The following is a 23,321-nucleotide window of genomic DNA, read 5'->3' as shown; positions in this document are numbered from 1 at the left end:
CTTCTGCAGACTAAACAATCCCAGGTCCCTCAGCCTCTCCTCATAAGTCATGTGCTCCAGACCCCTAATCATTTTTGTTGCCCTCCGCTGGACTCTTTCCAGTTTTTCCACATCCTTCTTGTAGTTGGGGGCCCAAAAATGGACACAGTACTCTAGATGAGGCCTCACCAATGTCGAATAGAGGGGAATGATCACGTCCCTCGATCTGCTGGCAATGCCCCTACTTATACAGCCCAAAATGCCGTTAGCCTTCTTGGCAACAAGGGCACACTGAACTGTTCTTTCCCATAGTTTATTTACAGAATAGAGAACACAGGAATTTATTTTAGCTTAGATTTTGTCCGCAGTCCTGAAAAGCTGTATTGACTTAGATGACACAACTCACTTCTATAAAGTTAAACACAAGTGTTTGAAGGACTGACATCTATATTAGGACACAGCTACGGCTGCAAATGCCTGCAAACTAGGGATGACTGAATTACTATGTAAAATTTAAGAATCTCCTCTTCCTGAAGACTCACAGATATCTAAAACCAAACTTGTTCTGGATCTTCTTCAGGTTCTGAAATTTTGCATTTCTTTTTTCATTTCCAGTTTCTGGCTGAGTATAGAGATGGAAATGCTTTAGAATTCACAAGAAAGGCTGTTCTCAAGAGAAATCCAGACCAATTTTGCAGACATACAAGGGTCTAACATTTAAATCAGTGGGAGTTGCATTCACAAAATGGATATAATAATCTATGCCACAGAACAGCCAACACAATAACCAATGTTCAAATAAGCATCTGAATATTTGGTTGCTTATCCAAACAAAATCCAGTTGTCAAAATTTTTGAGGTTTATCCATCACATATTTTAGATAATTTTGTACCATGAATATATTCAGTTTGGGGTTAATGTTCTATGATTAAAAGCCCCTCGTTAAAGTCCTATGAGTCAGATCCTGTTTTCCAGAGTACCTCAGCCTTACTCCAGGATAAGAGAGTGAAAAATTTGGTCCTATGGACCTATTTCAAAATAACTGACAATCTCTGCTAGCAGGGAAGAGGCTCTTTTTCAGAAAGCTGTATTCGAACCTGCCTTGCAGAAACAAGATAGTAGGCTGGGACATCATGGGATCCAATACCAGGAATATGAATTTGGTTGTCATCATGACAGATTTGCTTGCTTTGTTTTCAGTGGAAGTTCTTAGTTACAAATCTGACAGAACATAAAAACTCAACCTCTCACACAGATATGACTTCCTTAACTCTTAGGAAATATCTGACTGAAATCTTAGTCAATTGAATAAAAATACATTTTGGTAAGAAACATTTTCATAAACACACTAGAGTTCCTAATGAAGCATTTGAATTCCATCCTTTGCATCTGATTTCCTCCCCAATACATGACTGTAGAAAATAATCTGAATTATTACTTCTGTTACAGTGCCATTTTACTCAAAATATTTTATTCAGGGATTCACATATAATTACCCACCTAATAAAAGGAACTATTAGGTTGTAAAGATCCCAGCCCTTCCGTGCTCTTTTAAAATTATGACCTACTCAAGCTTGAAATCAAAGGCAGAACTGAATGGAGTAATTCATCTGAAACTCTCTTATTGGGTTTTGCAGCCGCCTAACTGATAAATATGCAAATTAGTTCCCTTTTGGTGATTCAGCTGCATAAACAGGGATTAACTCTGAATGCAGCTGAAAATTCAGCAATAAAAAGTATGCTCACAAAATTTAGTCAATTCAAACAGTTATAGTTATCAATAAACACTGTAATATGAAGCTAGACTACTAGAAGAGGGGGGAGAACACTGAAAAGGTTCCTCTAAGTTCACATCAGTGTCCTGATGCTAAATTGTGGTTGGTTGGTTGGTTGGTTGGTTGGCTGTTTTTTAACTATGACTGAACAAGGACTATCCTACTGCCATCAAGCACCTGTAATTTGTTTCCCAATTATGCACCAGCTTCTTAGTTCATTTTCTTGAATCTGTTGCTTGTCTGTAAAAACTGTGCTGTGTCCATCACTGCTAACCGATACGTCTTATCTTCCACTGTGCCTGACCTAGGGTTGCTTTCCAATTTCCGCAGCCTCCACTGAGTTAAGGAGAAGTCATTGGTGACTGAATCACAGAGTTCATGGAACTGAGGAGTCTCAAACAAGAGGTGGAGCAGTAGAGAAAGGGTGGGAGGAACTTTACCCATTTTCCTCTTGCTGCTGTGAAAGGTGGTCTTGGAGGAGCTTTCAAATGTCATCCCAGTGCAGTATGGCACAAAGGCCACCCATATTTAGAAGTGTTCTAGTCCAAGCTTAAGCACATCATTACTGTGTGTCAGAGAAGATTGCATATCATACCCTCTTTTTGTAAGTATACCGCAGCTGGCAGCATGCCACCAATGCAGATTTTTTTTATGTTCCCAGATATAAAATGTTACCTATGGGAGGATTTCCAAATACTTGCAAAAATGGGTGGACTTTACAGCAACTCGCTAATGCACACTGCTTGCGCAGGATGAGTGATTGAAATTACAAAAGAAATGGGAGTTATTTGTCTTGTTTTGTGCTGTTGGTAACACTTCCAATCCTTTGGTGCTATGTCGTGATTATTTGTTACGGGTGCTTTCGTATCAAAAAAGTATATAAAAAATAAAAACAAAAAACACGAAGAGTGAACTTCCACACTGACAAATTATGGCATGGTATATGTTTAAAAATACATTTGAATGACGTAAAACTAGATTTTCACCAAGAACTACACACCTCTATTAAGTAAAATGTGAGATAGTCGTGACACCTCAAGTATTACAAAGGCAAGCAGATCAAAATGAGCAATCAAGTGGCATCACCTCGGGCTTTGCTGTCGTTGTTTCACTTATTTGCAAGGGCCACACTTTCATTGCTTTAGATGCTTGATCTACAGTAATGTAGCGTATTTTTAGTTATTTATTTTTTAGGACTCATCAAGAATCTTCCTTACGTTGAATGAATGGTACTGAAGAAAGGGTGGTTTTATGGGGTTGTGTATGTGTGTGGTGTATATGAAGTACTTGTATGCTGCAATGTTCCTGGATAATACAATTTATCTATTCATCAACAGCTGTTAGAAGGCCGAGCCTGTAATAGCATTAAGTTGCTTCATTAGCCCCTCCAAACTGGCCATTTGTTCACTCAGATCATCCTGTTCATATACCTGCAAAAAACCCAAATCAATAGTCAATGTGAGCTCTAACCAAAAGTCTGTTTTAAAGGACACAGAAATGACAAGCAGGGATAGAGCCACTTGAAACAACACATTAAAACAGTTGTTCTCAGATTCATCACTTCGCCCAACTGAGACCCAGTCACCTCCTTGCTCCTCTTCCACTGCAGTCAGCAACCTCCTCTCCTATATATCTAGTTGGTGAACTCAAGGACCAAACTCTGTATATGCCTCCCCACCAGCAATGTTGCTTGCAATACTCCAAATCTTGGATTATTGCAGAATGGCATGAGACTGACTGAATGAATGGCAATGCAGCCATGGTGCACTGGGATGTACTACAGAGGCTGCTCCTGGAGTTCATAATGAAGGGCCTGATTCTGCAAGGAGCTGAGCGCTCCCAACTCCCACTATAGCCAGAGAGTCTTAACTCTTACCATTGCTGTTAATGGGATTTGAGGGCATTCAGTGCCTTGCAGGAGGTGTTCAGTATTAGGGTCTGTGACAGAAGTTTGTGTGTGTGTGTGTGGGGGGGGGTATACAGAGGACAGCCAACTGAGTATCTGTCATGAAACCTTAAATAACTGGCAAATGTACCTATCATTGGGAACCACTGACCTCAAAAGTTATTGAGACAAGAGTAAAATGAATGCCTCTCTGCTTTGGATTCACGGAGACAGAACTCAAACCCTAGTTATTTATGTGGACTTTTCAAAGGAAATGATTTGAAAGCACTGTGGGAAATCTGCAGCCTAAAGGTCTGGACAGAGTTAAGAATCCAATAGTATAATCGTGTCTCTGCAGAAATAAACTTTAAAAACTCCCACAATTCAGCCCCCTGCCCCCAAAACTCTGACTACCTGAAGAGCCTATTAACTCCTGTGCCATTATTTCCTATAAGTGCTCACACACTTGCTGAGTTTGAAAAGTGTCCCTCTTGGGAAATAAATTGCGCTGCTGTTCTAAGATATTTAGAGCCGAAATAGCATTTCATGTTATCAAATGTTCTGTGCTAAATTACTCTTTATGTCGGTAATTTTACCAAAGAAGTCATTTTCATTTCTCTCCCCCCAATACAAGACTCCATGTCCCTTATCTCCTCTATGCGGTAGAGCCAGTAGGACTTGGAAGAAGTTCAAAGAAATAGGCTGCAGTAAACCACAGGACTGCTCTGTGACCACATTGTTCAGTAATGGATTTTACCCACTGGTGTGCTGGCTCAGCACTACATTTTATTCCAAGCACTGGTGGTTTCAGTCCCATTGCTGATGTAGGGTTAGACTCTCAGTCATGGAATCATGTTACACTTGTTGACTGAAGTCCAGGTGATTGCCAGAATCAGGAAAAAAAAAAAAAACAGCAAGGGGAGTAAATGCCACTTTGAAAAGTAATTTATTTAGTTAGACGAGGATATTTATCTTATCTGCTTTGGAAAGAGCTTTGAGATCTGTGGATAAAAGCACCAGGGCATCAATCCTGCAACTAGATATGCATTTATAGGAGTCAGTGCTAAGCATTATCATCATTACAAAGAGCCACTGGTAGCATAAGCATCACTAGAAAAAAAGCGACTGGGTTAGGAAAGGGTCAGGTAATAAAAACCTCTTTTTTGGAGATGGCTCCACACTTTGACCGCCTTTACTCTAACATAACGTGAGAAGAATTCTCTCATAACAACACAATAGCGCATTGCTTATGATACTACTAACAATAAAAGGGAACATAATTTAACTGTCCTACATTTATATGGGCAGCAGACCAAAAATCTCTCTGTGCATGTCAAAAACAGATTTCTTGCTTTTTCCCTTCCCCAAGGTTTCAAACATAAGAGGATTAGGTAACAAGATGCCAGATGAACCTGTCTCGTGATGCATAGTAAGCCACTTTCACATGCTAGGAAATGAAAATAGATTGTACATAACAGTCTGTCTCCCTTATTTTTTTTTTCCTTTTTATTTAGTTTCTTTTGCTCTTTCTTCACCTTTCGTAAAGTACTGTGTCTAGGGCCTGGTCTACACTACGACTTTAATTCGGATTTATCAGCTTTAATTCGAATTGTCCCTGAAACCGTTCACACAATGACGCCATTTAATTCGATGTAAAGGGCCCTTTAAATCGATTTCTGTACTCCACCCCAACGAGCGGAGTAGCGCCAAAATCGATTTTAGCAATTCGAATTAGGGTTAGTGTGGCCGCAATTCGATGGTATTGGCCTCCGGGAGCTATCCCACAGTGTATCATTGTGACCGCTCTGGACAGCAATCCGAATTCGGATGCACTGGCCAGGTAGACAGGAAAAGCCCCGCGAACATTTGAACTTCATTTCCTGTTTGCCCAGCGTGGAGAGCACAGGTGACCACAGATACCTCATCAGCACAGGTAACCATGCAGGCTGATAATCGAAAAAGAGCACCAGCATGGACCGTGAGGGAGGTACTGGATCTGATCGCTGTATGGGGAGAGGATTCAGTGCTTGCAGAACTTCGTTCTAAAAGACGAAATGCAAAAACTTTTGAAAAAATTTCCAAGGGCATGATGGAGAGAGGCCACAATAGGGACTCTGAGCAGTGCCGCGTGAAGGTCAAGGAGCTCAGACAAGCCTATCAAAAAACAAAGGAGGCAAACGGTCGCTCCGGGTCAGAGCCGCGGACATGCCGCTACTACGCCGAGCTGCATGCAATTCTAGGGGGGGCTGCCACCACTACCCCACCTTTGTTCGTGGATTCTGGGTCAGGGATAGTCTCGACGCCTGAGGATTCTGCCGATGGGGTAGAGGAGGAGGAGGAGGAGGAGGAGGATGAGCTTGCAGAGAGCACACAGCACTCCCTTCTCCCCAACAGCCAGGATCTTTTTATCACCCCGACTGAAGTACCCTCCCAAGCCTCCCAAGCCAGTACCCAAGACTCTGACCCCATGGAAGGGACCTCAGGTGAGTTTACCTTTTAAAATATAAAACTTGTTTTAAAAGCAAACGGTTTTTAATGATTACTTTGCCTGACTTTGCATTCGCGGTCAGTTCAGCTACTGGAAAAGTCTGTAGCTACTGGAAAAGTCTGTTAACGTGTATGGGGATGGAGCGGAAATCCTCCAGGGACATCTCAATGAAGCTCTCCTGGAGGTACTCCGAAAGCCTTGCCAGAAGGTTTCTGGGCAGTGCATCTTTATTCCCTCCTCCATGGTAGGACACTTGACCACGCCATGCTTGCAGCAAGTAATCTGGTATCATTGCCTGACAAAGCCTGGCAGCGTATGGTCCCGGTGTTTGCTGGCATTCAAGCAACATCCGTTCTTTATCTTGTTGTGTAATCCTCAGGAGAGTGATATCACTCTTGGTAACCTGGTTGAAATACGGGAACTTAATTAAGGGGACAGAGGTGGCCGTTCCTACTGGGCTGTTTGCCTGTGGCGGAAAATAAATCCTTCCCTGCAGTTAGCCAAGCGCAGATGGGAAATTGGCCCTGAGTTTTTCGCGTTTGGCTAGCAGGGATCTTCCCTGTTACCAGCCACGCGGTGGGGGGAGGGTACCGTGATCATCCCAGAGAATTCATGGCGAGGGGGGGGGGGCGGCGGCGGGGGGGGGGGAGTTTGGTGCCTGCAGGGATCTTCCTGCAGGGTTAGTTTGTTTTCTGGTGCTGCTGAATGTTAACAGAAAAACCGCAGCACTCTACTTGCCTGAAGGGGCCCAGACAAGCACCACCACACTGCCCCCCCCCCCAACTGGCTGAGATTGGCCAGGCTTCTGCAGCACTCTACAAGCTATGCTTGGTATGTTGGAAAGCACGGACGGCGCTGAAGCTTACCATGGCCGCATGCAAGCCGAATTCTGTTGCCCAGACCTGTGATTGATCTCTAGCAGCAAAGTCACAGGCACTCAGCATTAAGAGGCAAAATGCGACCTTGCACAGAAATCACATGTGCTATGTAATGTGAACAGTGTTGGTCACCGTGAAAGAGTATAAGCATTGTTCTGCAAAATGTAGCTTTTAAAACAATTCTCTCTTTTTTCCCCTCCCTACAGCAGCTGCAAATTCCTCAAGCCTCCCTCCTCCATCCCGAAGGTTATCACAGATAAGGCGTCGTAAGAAGAAGACGCGGGAGGACATGTTTTCTGAAATTATGCAATCCAGCAGGAGTGACAGAGCTCATCTGAATGAGTGGAAGGAAACAGTTTCAAAGTATAGGAAAGAAGTCAGTGAACGTGAGGACAGGAGGGACCAACGTGAGGAGAGGAGGGACCAACGTGAGGAGAGGAGAGACGATCGAGATGAGAGATGGCGGCAGGAAGACCAGAGGATGAAGGATGCAACGCTGGGGCTGCTCCGGCGTCTGGTGGAGGTTCAGGAACGGCTGCTGGAAAACAGACTGCCGCTTCAGCCCCTGTTCCACCCTCCCCCCTCCCCATGTTCCGTATCCTCCTCACCCAGACGTGTAAGAACGCGGGGGGGGAGGCTCCGTACACCTTCCCATTCCACCCCAGTAGACAGCCCAAGCAAAAGGCTGTCATTTTTTTAACCTTTTCTTTGTGGCTTTTTCCTTCCCAGCAATCCTCCTCCCAAATACCACCCGGGTTCCCTCCCTCTTTTTCTAATCTATTAATAAAGAATAAATGATTTTTAAATGATAGTGACTTTATTTGGTTTGAAAGAAAGCTGGGGGAAGGGGCAGGGTGGGTTCCTTACAGAAAATCAGTCAGTAAAGGGGGAGGGTTTTCATGAAGGAGAAACAAACAGATATTTCACACGGTAGCCTGGCCAGCCATGAAACTGGTTTTCAAAGCTTCTCTGATGCACAGCGCTTCATGGTGTGATCTTCTAATCGCCCTGGTGTCTGGCTGCGCGTAATCAGCAGCCAGGCGATTTGCCTCAGCCTCCCACCCCGCCATAAAGGTCTCCCCCTTACTTTCACAGAGATTGTGGAGCACACAGCAAGCAGAAATAACAATGGGGAGATTTCTTTGGCTGAGGTCAGAGCGAGTCAATAATGAACGCCAGCGGCCTTTTAAACGGCCAAATGCACATTCTACCACCATTCTGCACTTGCTTAGCCTGTAGTTAAACAGCTCCTGACTCCTGTCCAGGCTGCCTGTGTATGGCTTCATAAGCCATGGCATTAAGGGGTAGGCTGGGTCCCCAAGAATAACTATGGGCATTTCAACATCCCCAACGGTTATTTTCTGGTCCGGAAAGTAAGTCCCTTGCTGCAGCCCTTTAAACAGAGTAGTGTTCCTGAAGACGCGAGCGTCATGAACCCTTCCCGCCCAGCCCGCGTTGATGTTGGTGAAACGTCCCTTGTGATCCACAAGTGCTTGCAGCACCATTGAAAAGTACCCCTTGCGGTTTATGTACTCGGTGGCTTGGTGCTCCGGTGCCAAGATAGGGATATGGGTTCCGTCTATTGCCCCACCACAGTTAGGGAATCCCATTGCAGCAAAACCATCCACTATAGCCTGCACATTTCCCAGAGTCACTAACTTTCGTAGCAGCACCTGAGTGATTGCTTTGGCTACTTGCATCACAGCAGCCCCCACAGTAGATTTGCCCACTCCAAATTGATTCCCGACTGACCGGTAGCTGTCTGGCGTTGCAAGCTTCCACAGGGCTATCGCCACGCGCTTCTCAACTGTGAGGGCTGCTCTCATCTTGGTATTCTGGCGTTTCAGGGCAGGGGACAGCAAGTCACAAAGTTCCATGAAAGTGCCCTTACGCATGCGAAAGTTCCGCAGCCACTGGGAATCGTCCCAGACCTGCAACACTATGCGGTCCCACCAGTCTGTGCTTGTTTCCCGGGCCCAGAATCGGCGTTCCATGGATAGAATCTGCCCCATTAACAACATGATCTCCAAAGCACCGGGGCCTGTGGTTTCACTGAATTCTGTATCCGTGTCTGTGTCCATGTCCTCATCATGCTGCCGCCGCCGCTGCCTCCTCTCCTCGTTTTTCTGGTCCTGGCTGAGCATAAACTCCACGAGAACGCGCGAGGTGTTTGCAATATTCATGAGTGCTGTCTTGACCTCAGCGGGCTCCATGCTTGCCGTGGTATGGAGTCTGCAGTGTTCACCCACCCAGGAAAAAAGGCGCGAAAATGGTTGTCTGCCGTCCGTTGCTTTCATGCAGGGAGGGAGGGAGGGAGGAAGTGAGACTGTACCCAGAACCACCTGCGACGATGTTTTTTGTCCCATCAGGCACTGGGATCTTAACCCACAATCCCAATGGGCGCGGGAGACTGCGGGAACTATGGGATAGCTATGGATTTGCTACCCACAGTGCAACGGTGCAGAAATCGACGCTAGCCCCGGTACTTGGACGCACACCACCGAATTACTGTGCTAGTGTGGCCGCACTCATTTCGACTTTATACAACCTGTTTCTCAAATCCGAATTATCTAAATTCGGATTAATCCCGTAGTGTAGACATACCCTAAGACTCTTAATAGGAGTTAATGGGATTGTTCTACATTTTCTGATTATTTTTTCAGACATCTTTTCCTTCTGATCCTTTCTTTTCATCTTACCTATCCCTTTCACATTATTTTTTTCTCTTCATTGTCTGGTATTACTTTATAATCTTTTATTCCTTAACTTATTTTTTCTGACATCAGTTTTCTCATTCATTCTCTCTTCCATCGGTCCCTTTCTCCTTCTGGATCCTATGCTTGACAACTAGAATTGTTTTGATCTCTCAATAGGTACAAAAGAGATCATGTAAATAGCAATATGAATTATAGGTGCACAGAACACAGGTTATCTGTCTATCTGTATCAGACACAGGTCCAGATCCAAAGGCCACTGAAGTCAACAGAAAGAATCTTACTCACGCTAGCAGGCTTTGGATGAGACCTGTTGTGCCTTAACTGCTACTCACTGGTATAACCTAATACATCAAGTAGGCAGAGATGAAGCTGTTCAACTAAAGTGATTGGACAGAATATGACTTACAGCTATGACCCTGCACTTAAAGTTAATACGGTTTGCGATGAGACTCTTTTTTTTTTTTTTTTTTTTTTTTTTTTTTTTAAGATTGTTCTTACGTTAGCTGGATCCTCTGTCTGTTTGTGGCCCTCTTCTGACACTTCTGGGGCTGTTGGCACCGAGACTGGAAGCAGAGGGGATCGTGCTTTTCCAGCTAATCCAAGTGATGCTGTTTTAACTTGAGCCTTGGGAAGATTAGGCCCTGAAAGAGAAAACAAATCACAATAATAATGTATGAATAATACATATAAGGGGAAATGAGATTTAAGCCTTCTGTGCAAAATGCTCTTGATTTAACGGGTTATAATTGGTTTTAAATTTTCAATCCTAAATACAGATTATCTTTTCCAAATGTTCGTATATTGCTTCTTCCTGAAGGGAAGCCAGTGCTGATTGGAACGCTCTTGTTGAAACGCTGTCAATTAGATTTCATTGTGAGCAAGCTCTAAATCCTCTTGCTGCCACATTCAGACTGTCAAGTATTTTGGGATGTCTTTGTAACTCAGATGGCAGCCGTTTTTGCCACTAGGCCAGACCATGGTGGGCTCATCTCCCAAAATCGAACTTAAAATCTGCCCAGTACTAACACTTCAGTACTTGCGGGTGGTGGGAGAAGTAATGGTTGCTACACTTGCCACTCGTCTAATGAGACATTGTGATGAGGTCCCTGGTGGTTTTTCTGGTGGAAATTAAAGGTCCTCTCGCATGTTTTATCTTTTAAAACAACAGGTAATAAAACCACTGTCCTGGTCAATGTGGCCTCTCAAAATACAATAGCTTCTAATGCTCATGGCTATGTGGAAGCTATTGCTGGTAACATAATGGCTGGCTACTGCAAAGAGTATACGACTCTGATTTTAAAGACACTGGAATGGTTTGAAAATGAAACAAAATGTATAGTGTTCATTAAAGAAATGGGCACATATCAAAGACTCATACTATTAGAGGTGAGGTTTTCAAAAGTGCTCAGCATTGGCCTAACTCTGCTCCCACTGAAGTCACTGATAAAAATCCCACACTACCAGTTGTGTAAAGTCAACTCAATCCATTGCATCTACTTTATCCCTTCTCTTGAATCGGATTCTCTTCCACTCAACCACTGCAATGCATGTTTGTTCCCTATGGTACCTTTTAGGTTGATATGCCCAGGTTATCAGCACTCTCCAGACTGAAATTTGTTTGGCAGAGTACATTGCTTGCTAGGGTTGTGGACTCTCTCAAAGCATGGCTGCTATCAGTTATCAGGAGATCGCTGTTAACACCAATGATCCCGTTAGGGATAATGCTACATTTTCTGCACTGTGCAAGACATTTTTTTATTCAGTTCATTTGTCATCCTGGGAATCAAGACCAAAAAAATATATGAATGAATGAGCCTGGCCCTCCAGCCTCCGCTCCTTATCTCCCATAATTTTATTAGGAGCAAGGCATTTAAGATTGCTACCCAGGTGTAAAATGGATATAATAATAATTACCTACCTCACATAGGTGAATTATATCTAGATATGGTCTTAAAACCACTACCATCTCTGCAGTATTGGAGTCATGTTAGGCTTAATTAATGAATGTTTGTAAAGTGCTATAAGATCATTGTATTAAAAATGCTAGGAGAAGGTGCAAGATGGCATTATATAATATTTTCTATGTCTATTACTACATCAGTTTGCTCTCCCTCCTCCATGTATAGACTAAATCATTGGGAGTAAGGTGCCTAAATACTTTTGAGGGTCTGGGTTTACCTTACCAGATTGGATTACCATGCCATCCAGTCTGATATCCGACCTCTAATAGTGGCCTATGTGTGATGCTTCAGAGGAACATGAACATCCTTCCTGGCCAAATAATACACCAATAATACCCTCTTCCTGATGTCCTGACCCTGGTGGGAAATATCTGATGCCCTGAAGCATGAGAACTGATTATCCCATCTTAACAAGCAAATATGAGTTTTGGTCATACAAATTATCCCGCCTCTATTTAAATCCAGGCTGTCCTTTCTAAATTATAGGGTTTAACTTTAATCATTCATTGCTCTTGTTCTTCCCCAAATAGGATCCAACCTGATGAGCTCAGTCATTGTAGATCATTAATAGAGCATGAAAAGTAATTCTCTGGGGCCTTCAGTGGTGCTACCAAGAGGAATAACTCTACTATGGTAGGAAAGGCAGTTGCTGCAGCTGGAAAAGACAAAGTACTCCCCTACTCCCAATAAATGATTGCTGTCATGACAGTTTTTAGTATTTTTACAGCTCTGGTGAGTAGCCTGGGGACAAAAGCTGCAGATTAATTTTCCTGCATTTCAAAGAATGGTTTTTACATTTTTAATTAGTTTAAAATGTGTATAACAGAGCTAAAACACTCAGGACCCGCAGCAGAGGAAACACAAAAGAGCAAAGAGAGAATGAAATTCCCCCCGCATTAGAGAGCCCCCTAGCACATTAGTTATAAGTACAGTAACTTCCAATAAAGAATTATAAGACAAAGACTAAAAGGAAAAGAGACCCATGTATGTACACTCCCCAAGTGTCAGTCTCTTTGATAATACAAGTTTAACTGAAACAACAACAAAAAAGGAAAGTCAATACTGACTAAAAGAGATCACTAAAAAGATACAAACCCTTTGCTAGCTCCAACTTAATAGCTAAAAAAGTTCTTTAATAACTGGCGCTCCAAACTTCCCAGTACTTCAAAGAAAGACTAGAAGACACAGCTATCTCCAACAGATACAATCTCTTAAATGTCACAAATTCAAGTAAAAATTTTAAGAAAGAAAATGTGTTTAGTTTCCATTTCCTCAGAGAAAAGTGATTTTCAAAGGGGAAGAGGCTTTTTTTTTTTTTTTTTTTTTTTTTTTTATTAAAGGATTTCGGCTGATGTGGAAGTGAATGCATACACTCTCATTTGCATTGATGGAAGCAGTCTTTAAAATTTGTGTTTGACCAAGCAATTTCTGGACCTGGCTGTGGCATCAGAATCCATTTGATATTATAAGAAATCAGTACATGGTGTAAGGCATACAGAGGAAGAAGACAAAGATCTTAAGATAAAATGAGAAATCATCCAAAACTGAACTTCTAAATTCTATTTACACAAAGAAAAACATTATGAGTCAGAGGACGTACATCACTGTATCCATATTGATTTAAATGGAATTATGTCCATTTACACCAGCTGAGGATCCGGCTCTATAAATTATTAATACCCTTTTGTTTGTAGTTTCAAAATGCGCTCTGTATTTATCTGTCTGTATGATGCAGCGGGAGCAGAGACCAGAACTGGCTGAGAAGCCTGGATGACCCAAGCCCACAATACTGGGGGCCTTTCACCTATGGGTCACAGGTGGGAATTTTGCCAATGTTTGTAGTGATCAATGTTCAGTGGTCTACTATATGTGAAACAGTAGAGTGGTTTCAGTCCAGTTGTGAAAGGCTGGGTCCCAACTGAGCAAAGCCCTTTAGCATATACTGAACTTTAAACACACTAGTGACGTCAATGTGGCATACACACATTCTGAAAGTACATGCTGAAATGCTTTGGTGAATAAGGACATGGGACTCCATTATCACAAACCCCACAATTATAGCTACCACTCTTGTTTTAAGCTCCCAGGGACAGGGACTGTTTTTTGTTTTGTCTTTGTACAGCGCCCAGCACAATGGGATTCTGGTCTATGACTGAGGATTCTAGGTGCTACAATAATACAGATAAAGAATACAATAAACTGTAAGCTGGTATGCGCAGGGACCATACCTTCTTATACGTTTTTAAAGCACTAAGAGGACATCTGCATTAACCTGTGAAGAAAACGAGTGCAACTGTGACTTCTGTAATGGTAGGATTTATTTTTATTTATATTAGCACCCAAAGGGCCCAATAAAAATATATTTATTCAGCTTCCTATTACAGTACAATTTGACTGGAACCTTTGGATACCACTGTAACATAATGAAGAATAAAACTAAACAATTGCAAGTCAGACTTGCACCATGCTTGTTCCCTGGTTAGCTCAGATGTACTGTATAATGTTTCTTTCAACAAATGACTTCAGACTTGCTTGATCTTCATGGATTTGGGGAGAAAGCAAACATTTTACATGGGCGAGAATGAGTTTATGTGAACTGCAGAAATATTCTGCTATAATATTCCTGCTGTAATGCATATTTGTACCTTTACATCCCCTGGTAAAAATCCTGTTACTCATATGTAACTCATTATAGTAATTGGCCTTAAAGAGCTGCTTTTCTGTACAAAGACAGATGTTCCCTCCTGGATATTGTTCATGAAAAGCCAAAATGACAATTAGCATTTTGTTTCCCCTTCAGCTCACAAAAACAACAGGCAATTTCTAAAGCTTGTAACTAAAATGACAACCAGAAAATGTTACTTAAGTAACCCTACATTTAAAGTTCCCCAGTAAATGTTTACAAACCATAATCAAAACACCCACAGTATAAAATTTGATTAGTTGTACATACAAGTAAAAAACAAAGAATATTGAAAAGACCAAGCAGACCTTTCATTAAATACACTGGACACAGAAGGTTGATGTGCTAAGTAAGCTAATGTATGCAAATGAATTACTAATTAAATTAACAACCATTTAGTTTCTAAAGCTTCCAAACCCAGCAGGAAGAAAAGAAGAAAAATAGGAACCTCCGGCTCATGAAGAGAAAAATGACAGTGCTCATCAGGTGTAGTTCTAAGTAGCCACAGCATGAATTTACTGTTTTAAACTTTTATTTCTCAGAAGGGTTATTAATTAAACACTTCATTTGCTCATTAGTTATACGGCATATGGCTGCTAGGTAAAAATTCCAGCTAGTGTCTTATTTCAGAAGGCCTTATTGAGCACATTATGTCACTCTGCATTATATATCAACAGCACGGCACATCAGTGGGCAAACAAGTATTCTGTAACATCATTAAATGAAGATAACTGTAAATATATGTGTTTGTATGGGTAGCAGCCTAGATGCTGTGATATGGACACCAAGTAACTGTTTGTAACAGCAATATATTATGTACTGTATGGGCATTGAGGTTAATAGCAAAACTCGAACTGACTTCCAAGGGGCCAGAATTTCACTGGATGTGTTCAGTACTGGTCCGTCTATCTCCAAAAAGGTCTAGAAGTAATAGAATGGCTCCAGAGACAGCCACAAAATATATTAGTCTTATTTAGTTCAGAGAGGACGAGAATAAAAGGGTGACATGTTAGAGGTATGTAAATCATGCATGGTGAGCAGGGAGTCAATGGTCCACTTATACTTACCTTCTCTCATAAGGCAAGAAAAGGGAACATCCAATGAAATTTGGATGCATCACATTGAAAACTGATGATAGGAGATATGTTTTTACAGAATTCAGAATCAACATAGAATTCAATGGCACGGGAATTCGCCTGGATTATAAGAACACCCCTAAGTTTCAGTACAACAGTGCTCTATACCTGAAACTTCTATTTACATCAGCTGGAAGATGGGAATGTCTCAACACATGTGAAAATTAGGGGCATGGGGACTGATCCAAGACCCACTGACGACAATGAGAGTCTACTGACTTTATGAGCGGGTCCAGAATATATAAGAGATATAAACCTTAATGTTTAAACATGAAAGCCAACCACCAGCTACCTGCGTGTAGGAAGCAATATCTCAGATAGAACGATAATTCCATAATTGTCTACTATAGGATCTCTTGCACTTTCTTCTGAAGCATCTGGTTCTAACCACTGTAAGAAAAAGGGTCCCTGACACTCGGGTGTGATTCAATATGGCAGTTCCTACATCCCGTTCTTATATTCTGTTCTTCCTACAAGTGTGCAGCCATAAACATCAATGCAGGCTGAGCAAGGTATCAGAGAGGATATGAAAAGAGGATTTTGCTCTAAGAGGTATTGTATGGGCACACTTTATTGGTTCCAGTTTTTAACTTACTGGTATTGAATCTACTGACTCCATAAAGAGTACTGGAGGACAATAACATGTTGTAATTTTAATTCTGAATGAATTCCCCACCCCCTTCTCCATTCCAGCTAGTACAGATCATGGAATGTTTAGGGCTTACCCTCAGTAAGTCATGTAGCCAATTCCTCTCCACTCAACCCCCAGGACTTTAACATGTCATGTGTATAACCAGTACTTTTAGAGTCAATCTCTTTTTTTGAAAATAACTCTTTCATTCACAGAGGTGCAGTTATTTAAAGAGTGGTATTTTCCCCCCTTTTACACAGAGAGTTTTTAAAACTTACTTTTAAGGTTTCATTGAACAATACTGAGAATGAGAGGAAATACTATGTGTGATGAGGTTAACAATTTTATCTATTACTCACATATTGTATTACTGATATATTGAATTTGCAAACTGGGAATCATTTTAAAGTCAGAAATTGCTAGGCTCAAAAGGCAGAAGCTGACTGAATGTTTACACGGTCTCCAGGGATTTGAAGGCTAATTAGGCAGACATTCAAAAGACCACAAGAAATAGACCAAGCGAGCTTAGGTAAAAGTCAAGCTGTTAACTAATTAACTAGCCTGTTACCATTGCAGGAAGGATCAACACATAACAGCAATGATTCATCATACAGAGAGTTTGCCTGTAAAAAGGAAACAGCTCCCAACAGACTCCACATAATTCAAGTTAGTCCCCCATCCTGCAAACATTTATACATGTATTTTATTTCCATGGGACAACTAATAGTAGTAAAGTTAAGCACATACATAAACTTTTGTAGGATCAAGGCCTTATTTCCTATATAGGCTCCCAATTTTGCAAATCATTTAAACACCTGCTTAACTTTAAGCATAAATAGTTTCAATATAGAATATAAATATATTTAATCTATAATAGATAGTATGTATACTGGGGCTGAATTAAGTCTTTAGTTTTGTAAGAACTGGAGCCATTTCCTTGCAGTATTAACAGAATTGTGAGACACTCTGTAGGATTGGACCATAAATGTCTAGGTGAGGTACTACAGACACATTAAAAGATATTTAAGCATTTCATTTAATACTTTCTTCCTATGTCTCAGATGCTTCTGACTATAAAGAAGGTGACAGACAAAACTTGAATCTTTATTTTTTTAGTTAGTAATAAAGAAATGTGAGGTTTTTATTGTTATGAATTAAATATTTGTGGAGGGGTTTCTGGGGAGGGTTATGTATATTGCAATGTGAAGAGGTCTTTTTTTTTCCCCCTTTCAGTTCCACACAATTACAACAGGAAATCACAAAAGGATCAAAGACAACTAACGGGTTATTTGATACTGACTGTACTAAAGTGTGTGCTCTAACTGTTTAAATGTAGTTCTGAGCTAGCTTGTAACTACATGGCAGAATGTCCCCATTAAGTGTGATGGTGCCTCTCAAGGGAACGGAATGTGAAACCATATGAAAAATATTTGAAGACTAGACTTCTTTACACTATAAGTAAAAAAAACAAAAGAAATAAAACCGACCCTTGGGGCACTCCGCTTGAAACCGGCTGCCATGTCTAGTTGGCAGCCAGTTTCAAGTGGAGTGCCCCAAGGGTCGGTCCTGGGGCCAGTTTTGTTTAATATCTTTATTAATGATCTGGAGGATGGCGTGGACTGGACTCTCAGCAAGTTCGCAGATGACACTAAACTAGGAGGCGTGGTAGATACACTAGAGGATAGGGATCAGATACAGAGGGACCTAGACAAATTAGAGGATTGGGCCAAAAAAAAAAACCTGATGAGGTTCAACAAGGACAAGTGCGGAGTCCTGCACTTAGGACGGAAGAATCCCATGCACTGCTACAGACTAGGGCCCGAATGGCTAGGTAGCAGTTCTGCAGAAAAGGACCTAGGAGTCACAATGGACGAGAAGCTGGATATGAGTCAACAGTGTGCGCTTATTGCCAAGAAGGCTAACAGCATTTTGGGCTGTATAAGTAGGGGCATTGCCAGCAGATCGAGGAACGTGATCATTCCCCTTTATTCGACATTGGTGAGGCCTCATCTGGAGTACTGTGTCCAGTTATGGGCCCCACACTAGAAGAAGGATGTGGAAAAATTGTAAAGAGTCCAGTGGAGGGCAACAAAAATGATTAGGGATCTGGAGCACATGACTTATGAGGAGAGGCTGAGGGAACTGGGATTGTTTAGTCTGCAGAAGAGAAGAACGAGGGGGGATTTGATAGCAGCCTCCAACTACCTGAAGGGGGGGTCCAAAGAGGATGGAGCTCGGCTGTTCGTAGTGGTGGCAGATGACAGAACAAGGAGCAATGGTCTCAAGTTGCAGTGGGAGAGGTCTAGGTTGGATATTAGGAAACACTATTTCACTAGGAGGGTGGTGAAGCACTGGAATGGGTTACCTAGGGAGGTGGTGGAATCTCCTTCCTTGGAGGTTTTTAAGGCCCGGCTTGACAAAGCCCTGGCTGGGATGATTTAGTTGGGAATTGCTTTGAGCAGGGGGTTGGACTAGATGACCTCCTGAGATCCCTTCCAACCCTGATATTCTATGATTCTATGATTCTATGATATTTACATCATCAGTAAAAATAGCTTTTAAAAATGACTTTTCCAGAAGATAATGAACAGCGGCTTGATTCATTCTATAGGGGAGATGCTTTTAAAAGTTTCATTTGGGTAACTTTGATATTGTGGGGAAAGAAATTAAAAAATGAAAACAGAAAAGAGAAAAAGGAAGAGGTCATTTTGTGAATTTCAAATGCACAGTACCAACTATTTCATGGAATTGCCCATTGGGAAGACTTTGAAGGATGTTGACAAGCCTTTTTTTTGTATGTAATAAGTCTTCACAATAGGTGTAACAAATGGTGGGTACGGAAAGGACAGTTGAAGATGAAAACAATCACAGAGAATGTTAACACATAGAAGATGAAAGTCAAAGCCTTGAAACATACGAGATGTTTGTTCTGTCCTTTCAGGGCCTTTCCATCAAAATTGGAGCTATAAACTTTAAGAACATGAAGACATTTACAAACTTCAGTTGGACATTATGATGTTTTCTTACAATTCCATTATATGAAGTTAATGCATATGTCAGAATTCCATGAAAAATCCAGTGACTGTTTGGGTTTTACTTTACAACATCACATTGATCCTCTTTGTCTTTTACTTCTCAAACTGGAAAAAGGCTTTTCATCTCTCCTCAGGAAATATGCAATGAGATCAGTGAGCTGTCAGTATAAAATGGATGTTGCTGGCAGTCGCTGGTCAGTGATAATGAACACAGTCTCAACTGCAGATTCATACATCCGAAAAAGGTTTGCTTTTCCACCTGTGTGACACTGAGGGCTTGTCTGCACTTACATTTTATAGCGCTCTAACTTGCTGGCTCAGGGGTGTGAAAAGCCCTAGTGTAAACAGGGTCCGAATGCTGGGACCCGCGCTCCCTGCGCTCGGAGCTAATCCTCTCGTGGAGGTGGATTATCAGGAGCGCTGGGAGACTTCTCTCCTAGTGTTCACACGCGACCACACTCGCACTTCAAAGCGCTGTTGTGGGAGCGTTCCTGCGACAGCGCTTTGAAGTTTCTAGTGTAGCCATGCCCTGAGCCAAGCCATATTAGATTGAGTAGAGCTTTGAAATGTAGACTTGTATTCTTAGAAGAACTGGAAGAAAGTAGTGATTGTATTGGTCTGTGTTTACCTATATCTTGTTAGAGCTTAACAACTAACCAGATGGTTCCTGTCTGTTACTATCCTTTATCTTCAACTCAACTATCTTCAACTCAGCGAGCAGCCCCGGCGGTGCTCCCCGTGCCTATATCTCCCACTCTTGGAGCAGCACCCCAGACCCCAGAGGATCTTGCGGAGACATTAAGGCAGCACCCTGCCAGCCCAGTGGCAGCCCACCACCTCTCCAACAACCTTGCAGCGTGTCCCCCCAAGGTGCTTTAGCATGGTGGGGGTGCCTTTGCCCATGTGTCTGCTCTGGCAACTTGCGCTCTGTACTGTGAATAGCAGAAGCACTTTGCACAGGCAGGGAGCTGGCTGCAGAGGGAACCGGACTCAGATTCTCCACTCTCTCATCACCTTTATCCAGCTGATGAGAGAGCGGACAATCTGAGTCCGGTTCTCTCTGCAGCCAGCTCCCTGCCTGGCAAAGTGCTTCTGCTATTCACAGTACAGAGCGTAGGTCACCAGAGCAGATACATGGGCAAAGGCACCCCCACTGTGCTCTGGAGCCCGGATGGAACTGAAAACCCTTGGTGCAGGGGGCCTTGGTGCCACTGTCTGGCCTCCCCTCCAGTTTGAGGGGGGTGAAGGGGCTGCTCCAGGACAAAGCAGCAGCAATGGCCAGGGGCCAGAGGGATCAGTTTACAGAGAAAGTTCAAAAGAGATTGAATTTCTAGCACTGAGCTCAGCAAAGGGTGGATGGGGAGTGGCCGTGAGAAGTGACTGCAGGCTCCTGGAGGATGCAAACGCCATGGAACAGGGTGGATAAAAATCAATTATTATTTTTTTTTAATCAAAATCAGATTGTTTTTTAAAATGTTATATTTAAATTAAGTAGAGGTTCAATTTTTAAAAATAAACCTATTGTAAATTAACTTTGAAATTTAAGGCCTAAATTTATTATAATCTATTAAAACCATTTAAATTAAATACAAAAAATAATATTCACCAGTACAGCTTTGCTGCCAAGCTTTAAAGCAAGTCAAACTGCTGAACTGGTAGAAGTCACTGACTAGGCACTTGGAACCAGAGTTTGCTCTGGGGCACCGGACATTGGGCTCTATTGGACCACAGGATACTGGGCTAGATGGACCTTTGGTCTGACCCAGTATGGCCTCTCTTATGTTCTTATTGATTCAGAGATCAAAAGGGGATATTAACATTAAGATGGAAATTGGGTGTAATAATATCACTGTCTATGTTTCTCTTTGAAATTTGTAGTAAACTGTCTATGAACTGCTTAAGGGATAATTACCTTATGCTGATAAATGCAACTAATTACCTTGTATACATAGGAAATAGAAGGTTTTACTTCAAAGCCACTATTCTTCACCCAATGAATATCTGCTGTCAAGAGATTATCATAGCCCACCAGAGGTCTATAAATGTATTCTAGGGCCTGATCCTGTATCTGAGATCTGCTTAAGCTTCGTCAGGGAAATTTAAGTCTCCTCAAGACTCCAGTCTGGATCACCCTGATATTGGACATGGTTTCCCTATTTTGGACTATAACCTGATGAACTGATTCTGAAAAGTACTTTTTGCAATTCAAAAACTCACATCTCTACTATGAAAGTGACCTAAGAACTTTACTCATAACTGTATGTATAATGATCTTTTAACCAATACTCCCTCTCCTTTTCTTTTTTAATACATTTTAGTTTTGTTAATAAGAATTGGCTGTAAGCATGTATTTGGGTAAGATCTGAAATATCCATTGACCTGGTGGGTAATGTGTCCGATCCTTTGGTAGAATTTTATATACGATGAACACAATTTTCAGGAATCCTCATCATATTTGACTTGGGTGTCTGGGGTGGAGGCCTACGGTTGAGCTGCTTTAAGGGAGCTATGTTTTTGGCTTCTGGGTAACCAGCAAGGTATTGTAGAAGCTGTTTGGTTGCTGGATTGGTGAATCTAATGATTAGAAATAACCACCAGTTTTGGGGATCACCTACCACCCCATTCTTTGCAGTTTGCTCTGATTAAGCAATCTCAGTGTGCCTCCCGGACCCTGGTCACAATTTGATAACCAGGTGGTAAATAAGCCATCCATGCAGTCTTTTTATGGATTTGTAGTCCATCTTTTGGAAAAACACCCAACATTTTCAAAAGAGAGTTGTTTAGAGATGATGGAGTGATCCTCCAGAAAACCATTAAAAAAAACAAACCGTCTTGACTGCTGCCTCATATTAGGCAAAACGTGTAATCAATCAATTTATTTCTATAGGGCCTTGATTCTGCAAAGCACTTAAGCACATGGTAAATTTTAAAACCTTAAGTAATCCCAGTATAGTCAATAGTGCTATTCAGTAGTTAAAATTAAGCATGGGCTTAAAGTGTTTTGCTGGACTGTGGCCAGACATCTCATTAACATGCATGATTAAACTCCTGTGAGCTTTCATCACCGAAGTATCTGAGTTGAATGGAGGAAGCCTGATTTCATAAAATGACATGGGAACCGAAAAGTTTGAAAGGGTTTTTTGGGGGAAGGGATGGCAGGGTATATGGATGTGTGTGTGAGAGAGAGGGGGGATGTTGAACATAAATGACAACAGTCTTTGACTGCAAAAGATGTGATTTTTTTTATCTGATGCTAATGTGAATTAATTTAGGATTCCAACACCAAAAGGCTATGAATATGCCATTAGTTTCCCAAAGAAAGTTTCTAACATACCTCCTGTCCTACCAGTGTTTGCTGCATTCTCAAGACATATGTTACTCTGTATCCTAGATAATTTAGCAGAGGAATCTAAAACTGTCATTTCCAGCCAACATTAAAAGATGAAGAACTGGAACTAGAAGATCCAGAAATGCTCTCATAGTTTTTATGCAAAGAAACTAATAGTTGAATTGGTGGGAGTTAGAACTATATATAAAACAACAATATGATTTGATTTACATTTTCCATTAGCAATGGGAAATATTGACTCTGAGGGATAAATGTCTAAAAGAGCATACAGTTAATTAATTAGTGTCAGTTGGATTAATGTGAATAAATGCCCCTGTTCCATCACTAGATTATACCTCTCTGCTTTGTTTTTAAGTACAGTTCTTTGTTTTAACTGTACTTAAAAACAAAGCAGAGAGGTATAATCTAGTGATGGAACATCCCCCCTCTCTCTCCACAGGGTGTTAAATTTATAGTCTCCCCCAATTACTTCCTGATTAGACATACTTTGCTTACAATTAAAGAGTTGCCCTTGCATTTGGAACACAATTAGGAGTTAATAGCTACTAATTATTATTATTATCATTCATATTGCAGAAGTGCGAAGGAGGCCTAGTGCTGGACCAGGAATCCCTTGCCCTCGATGTGGTACAACCCCAGAACAAAATGAAAGTCCGTGCCCCGGGAGAATTGAGCTTCCTCTCTCATAGCTTTGTTGGTTCTGCAGTGCCAACTGAAGCAAAACAATAGCAGCCTTTTCTTTGTTTGTTGCTATACTAATCAGCTATGATTCTAAACACACGAAAGTATAATGGAATGGTTTTA

At 41.7% G+C, this 23,321-nt stretch overlaps 1 protein-coding gene across 1 annotated transcript in view; it reads right to left on the bottom strand.

Moving 5' to 3' along the window:
• Positions 1-205: 205 nt before the first annotated feature.
• The window catches only part of DCC (DCC netrin 1 receptor), a gene marked incomplete in the record, with an annotated part of 974,185 nt that continues 951,069 nt past the window's right edge, over positions 206-23,321 (bottom strand). Inside the window, 2 exon segments of the mRNA XM_034774393.1 lie at positions 206-3,184; positions 10,221-10,363. Coding sequence (XP_034630284.1) covers positions 3,095-3,184; positions 10,221-10,363 — 233 coding nt within the window.

This window comes from Trachemys scripta, chromosome 6 (genome assembly GCF_013100865.1).
Source record: "Trachemys scripta elegans isolate TJP31775 chromosome 6, CAS_Tse_1.0, whole genome shotgun sequence".
Classification (NCBI taxonomy): Eukaryota; Metazoa; Chordata; order Testudines; family Emydidae; genus Trachemys; species Trachemys scripta.
Note: the sequence above shows the minus strand (reverse complement) of the source record. Positions and strands in the feature narration are given on the sequence as shown.